This window comes from Phaethon lepturus, unplaced genomic scaffold (assembly GCF_000687285.1).
Source record: "Phaethon lepturus isolate BGI_N335 unplaced genomic scaffold, ASM68728v1 scaffold34905, whole genome shotgun sequence".
NCBI classification, from domain to species: domain Eukaryota; kingdom Metazoa; phylum Chordata; class Aves; order Phaethontiformes; family Phaethontidae; genus Phaethon; species Phaethon lepturus.
Genome location: NW_010543363.1, coordinates 1 through 5,178, shown reverse-complemented (window position 1 = coordinate 5,178; position 5,178 = coordinate 1). Strand labels below are relative to the sequence as shown.

At 52.8% G+C, this 5,178-nt stretch overlaps 1 protein-coding gene across 1 annotated transcript; it reads right to left on the bottom strand.

Moving 5' to 3' along the window:
• Positions 1-1,120: 1,120 nt before the first annotated feature.
• Positions 1,121-5,099, bottom strand: PPAPDC1B (phosphatidic acid phosphatase type 2 domain containing 1B). The gene is made up of 6 exons (XM_010288331.1): positions 4,995-5,099; positions 3,464-3,554; positions 3,163-3,226; positions 2,263-2,387; positions 1,692-1,862; positions 1,121-1,353 (listed from the first exon to the last, which is right to left on the bottom strand). The coding sequence occupies exons 1-6, from the start codon at positions 5,097-5,099 to the stop codon at positions 1,184-1,186; spliced, it is 726 nt and encodes a 241-aa protein (XP_010286633.1). The 3' UTR covers positions 1,121-1,183.
• Positions 5,100-5,178: the final 79 nt, after the last annotated feature.

Sequence of the window (5,178 nt, the reverse complement as noted above, 5' to 3'; positions counted from 1 at the left end):
AGAGAGGGGAGGGGGTTGAAAAATTCACATGTGCATAATTTTAGGGGAAAGTAAAGCCATTTCTGTAGCTTCTGCTGAAGTTGCAGGGTCATATAGGGCTTACGTGGCCCACACTGAAGATGATGGGGTGGTGTTTCCATTACTCCCATGTCCTGAGCTTGGCAGAGGCACACGTGCCTTGCTCTGATACAGCCTTATCTTTGCTGTTTGCATGTATGCACACTTGATCAAGAATATACAGATCTGTGGAGGAGACTAGTGACAAACAACTACTTACAACAGTCCTGCCATAGGGCTGTGCCTTGGATTTCTCAGCAGCACTCTACCCTTCCATTGTCTGAGAAAAACCATGGTGTAGAGAAAGAAGCTTTCAGACACCATTCATTTTCTGCTGATTCTCATCTCTTTACAACTGTATTAAAGCTGCAAGGAAAGAGATACAAAATAAACACTCACCTAGAAACCCCTGCAGACACACCAAAGGAAATGGTTTATACAGCAATAAACCCAGTCCTTGAAGTAAAGTTTTTAGTACTACAGTTCATTAAAAAAAATTAAACTCCTTTATTTGGCAAATTAGAAAAAATCAGGGCTAGCACAATGATAAAATAATGATCATGCTAGTTTCACCTTCCCTCTCCCCCACTCAGTCCATGATTAAAGACTGCAACCTCACACTCATTCCTCCAAATTAGTTCAGCTGCAATTGAAAAGACGGGACTTAAACCTGGCACCAGGAGCAGGTCCCGCACTTCATTTTGACACGTGCTTCCCGTGGGAAGGGATGGGACAGCTCAGCTGGACCAAGGGAGATGACGGATGGTGCTTTCTGCACTGGACACAAGAATACCCCTGGACGGGGCACACCAGATTGTCGTATTTTTCCAGTTCTTGCTTCAGCACCTTTCGTAACCGGCCGTCCTCCCGCAGCCTTGCACGCCGAACGCCTCGCTTGCTTCGCAGCGGGCCCGAAGGGAGGGACACCTACAAAATTTGCTTAATGAAGCAACACAGGCCCCTGAGCAGGACAACTTACCAGCACTGCAGAGAACGCCCGCTTGGGTTTCAGGTTCATCCTCATTTGAGCCACTTCTTGCAGACCACGACCAACTTCCCCAAGGCCTTCCCCTGCCCTAGCATGGAAGGAGCAGCAGGAGAGGTGCCAGCAGGACATAGCCCGTCGCTATATATCTAGGTGAAAGCTGGAAGCTGCAGGCTTTTCCTGGTGCGCTGGCAGTTGTTTGGATTTGTACAGAAACGGTTTGTGGCACATGGAGTCCATCAGAGGAGGATAATACTGCCTGTAGCAGATGTATGCAAGCACAAAGCCGATCGCTGAGCCAACCAACACATCTGCGGGCAAAACCAGAGGAGAGTTATCTTCCCTTTACCCTCCCAAGCTTCACGATTGAATCCTCCAGCAGGCTGCTCTTCAGCCCGCTCAGGGCTGAGCCAGATTGGCAACTTGACCCTTGGCCATAAAACTAAACTTAGCAGATACTTCAAAAATGAAGAGAAAGGCATCATCACCTTGCAGGCAGCAAAAAAATTACCCCCGGAGGAATAATCAAAAAACCCAAGCTGCCATCCTGGGCTCTGAACCCATGCCCACACACCCTGTGCCCAGAGTGCCCCCGCTGAGGGCAGCCGGTTGTGCCCCCGTCCAGGTCTGCAGGCAGACGCCGACCCACCTTGCCAGTGGTGCTTGTAGTCGCAGGTGCGGGACACGGCGATGAGGGTGGCGAGGAACAGCGGGAGGAGGAAGGCACAGAGCCGCAGAGCCCTGCCTCCCCGGCCAGGAGTAAAGCAGCGCAGCTTCCCAGCTATGTAGAAGGCAGAGAAGGCGAGACCAGCGAAGGCGACTGAAAGAGAAGCGTGTCGCTTCAGAAATGGCTCCAGGCTCTGCTGTGGGCCCTCAGCCACGTCTTCACCCTCTCCCGGGCTGACAGGAGAAGGGCTGAAAGAGGAAGTCTGCCTTGCCCATGCAAGCCAAGGGAAGCACCAGCTCATGAGCGATGGAGGAGCCATCGAAGCTGGTACTTGGCAAGCCATCGCTCCTTCCAGTTACAGACAGCTTCAGATTACATTTTTCACCCCATTGTTTTGCAAGGGGAAAGTTGAGGCCCCCAAACAGGCCAATGAATGATGTAGCCAAAGCCATGGGGTGCATGAAAGCAAACCCAAGCTGCCCTCCCCAGGGGCTTCTGCTCACCGTGGTTTGCTGTCTGGGGCTGCAGTGGGTAGGGGACACGGAAAACTTACACGAAGCGTGTCCACTGGGGAAGCTTTTGCGTCCCTCAGTCACTATGCCAGAGTCGCCCGTGCACACCAGCTCCGCGTTCGCTCGTCCGTCTGGGAAGCATCGATAGAAGAAGTCTGGCCGTGGCCTAGGGCAGAGAACAAGACACATAGCCCTCGGGCGTGCGGCACTCCCAGCACGGTGCTCAGGAGACATCTGAGCACCCAGCCCTCCCACAGAGCACCCACACCCAAATGCAGCCCCCAGCCACCTCGCCCCCCCCCCGCCACTGGGCAGAGGGAAGGCGGCGCGACCCAGGCTGCGAGAAACGCAGAACTGAGCATCGCACCCAGCTCCGCTCCTGCCTGGGCAGGCAGGGCTCGGCAGACGAGAGCCAGGCTGCAGCAGCACACCCTCACCGGCCCACCGCTGCTCGGGCAGGACCCGGGTTAGACCCTGAGGATTAGCACTGTGCTGATCCTCCTGCCCAGCCCGGCAGAGCAAATGCCTTACAAGAACCGAATTCCCGCGTGGCCTCAACGTGCGCCGGCTGCACAGCCTGCGGGCACACCGGAGCAAACCTCTCAGGCTGTGGCTCAGCACAGGTAACTTTTTGCCACCTTGACCACGTGGCTCGGGGAGACGAACCCATCCCATCCGCTCCCTGTACGCGTGCCAAAGCGCTCCTCCCTGGCACAGGCCTGAACAAGCCTATTTAAACGATGCCCGGAGACCGCAGGTCCCCGCCAGTGTTTGCTCTAATATTTAATTGTCTTTACAGCTAGAAAAAAAACACATGCTTTCCAGGCTGATTATGTCCAACTTCAGCTTCTGGCCATTGCTCCTGCCTTTGTAGCTCTACCACTGCGCAGACGTGCCTCCCCTCCCGACACGGCGCAGCTAGGAATGAGCCAGTTTCTCACCTCCCCACAATGAGCTTCAGGGCATTTGTAAAAACCCCGTTCAGGGCGAGGGCAAGGCTGGCAGCTAGGAGAGAGCAGAGAGGTCACGTCAGTGTTGTCCCCACCTGAACGTACGGCTTTGAGGCACGTTCAGTGCTCAAACTTCATCTGGAGCCACATAGCGCGGCTTTGAGACCCCTGGCACAACACCTGTGCCCCAGCAAGAGCAAAGGGCTTAGATCTGAGACCCCCGACTCACAGCCACAGCATCAGGGCAGACCCCTCAGGGGACTGCAGCTCTCTGGGATAAAAAGGAGCTCACCGAGGCAGGCTTCCCGCGTGTCTTCTCGGCCGGCATTTGTGAACACCCTTGCCAGGACAATGAGCAATAAGGGAGACAGAAATGCGATGAACTGCCACAAAATGAGAAGATTGTTAGGTGTCTCTTAGCGAAGCAGATTTAAGCATTCTCACCAGAACACAACAGCAATTGCTCAGAGAGACTACACACTTTCCTTCCCCAAAGCCAAGCAGCAACCTGTCCTGTCCAAACGCTATACTTCTATCAGAAAGCAAAACCAACCCCAGCTGTATTTGCAGCAAACCCCAACTAACCGTGCACTCCCCAGAGCACAGCTATTCCTCCTGTCTGTCATCCAACGGCAGCACCTCATGTACAAAAGGCTGCCGGACGCTGCCTGTACTGAAGCACAAGGGAAAAACCCAACCAGGCAGTATAAATAATGCAACGCACTGAAGAGGCCCTTTCTGCATCCCATCCTTCCCGTGCTTTACCCACTGAGTGCACATGCTCAGCAGAGCAGCGGAGCCTTCCCTCTGCCGAGAAAAGCCCAGCACATCCTCAGGCTCTCAAATCGCACCTCTGGCCCAAGAGTGCTGCTGTGGCTAGCTTCATGACGCTCCTGCCTGCAGCTCCCTCCTCTCCTGCTTGCGGGTATCCCTTGAGAGTATCAGCCACAGCACCTCAACTCTCCCCATCCCTGCAAGCACAAGGGTTAGCTCTTTGTCAGCAGCACCCATGCTGCTTGTCAGCAAAAAATGCAGGAGCTGCTGATTCAGAGAAAACCCATCATCATTCACAACATCTCAGTGGCGACTGCCGCTGCAGGATTTCACCCCGGGGACGCCCAGTGTGCCTGACAGGCTCCCACGGAGTCTGCTACCACCTGAAGTCTGGCATATGTTGTGCTTTACACCGCCAAATCCAAACGCTACACCAAGGTTTTGTTCTTTAATGTTTAGTGCCCACCTCCAGTGGCAAATCAAACGTGCTGCTTGCTAAGAAAGTGGATGCTTGCCCAACCCAGCGGCCACAGCATCTCACCGAAAGACCCCTGCTTCAGAGGAAGAGACAACCCCTTTAACGGACTGTTGTCTACCTGAAATCCAACACTTACAGTTTTACGTTAGACCCTTTTAGCAGAGCCTAGAGACCTACGGGAAATGTTTTCACCATAAAATTACAACAAAGCTTTGCTGAAAACAGCTGCTTTCAATCAAAACGTTCCCTAATAGCGAGAGACTCACAATACTTTGCGGTCCTAGTAATCTGGACGTGAAATTGGTTATGAACAACAGCGAAAAGCCTCCACCAGTTTTTATAAGCTTAGTTAAAATCCCAAAGACAACCCCTGGATGGTAAAGCCTCAAAAGATGACAAAAGTTACTGTAAATGCTGTCTAGTTTGCAGTAACGCATTGCGCTTTCGGTAACATGCGTTAAGAACTATGGGTATTCGCAACACAAGTCTTTTAGCTAGTAGCTTCACTTTAAAAGGATGGTTTATAATCAGAGTAAAAATCGGAGTAAATACAGGAAACCGCTAAACTTACAAACATGGGTACTGTGGGTACGTGATCCACTTCTATGTAGGGGTTTTTATAAAGCCACATCTCTTCGGGCTGCACCACACGCTGAAACGGAGGCAAAACCTCCATGATCCTGGAGAGGAAAAAAAAGGAAAAATCAATCAGCGTTTGGGCAGGCTGCACCCACGACCTGCCGCTCAGAGAGCCC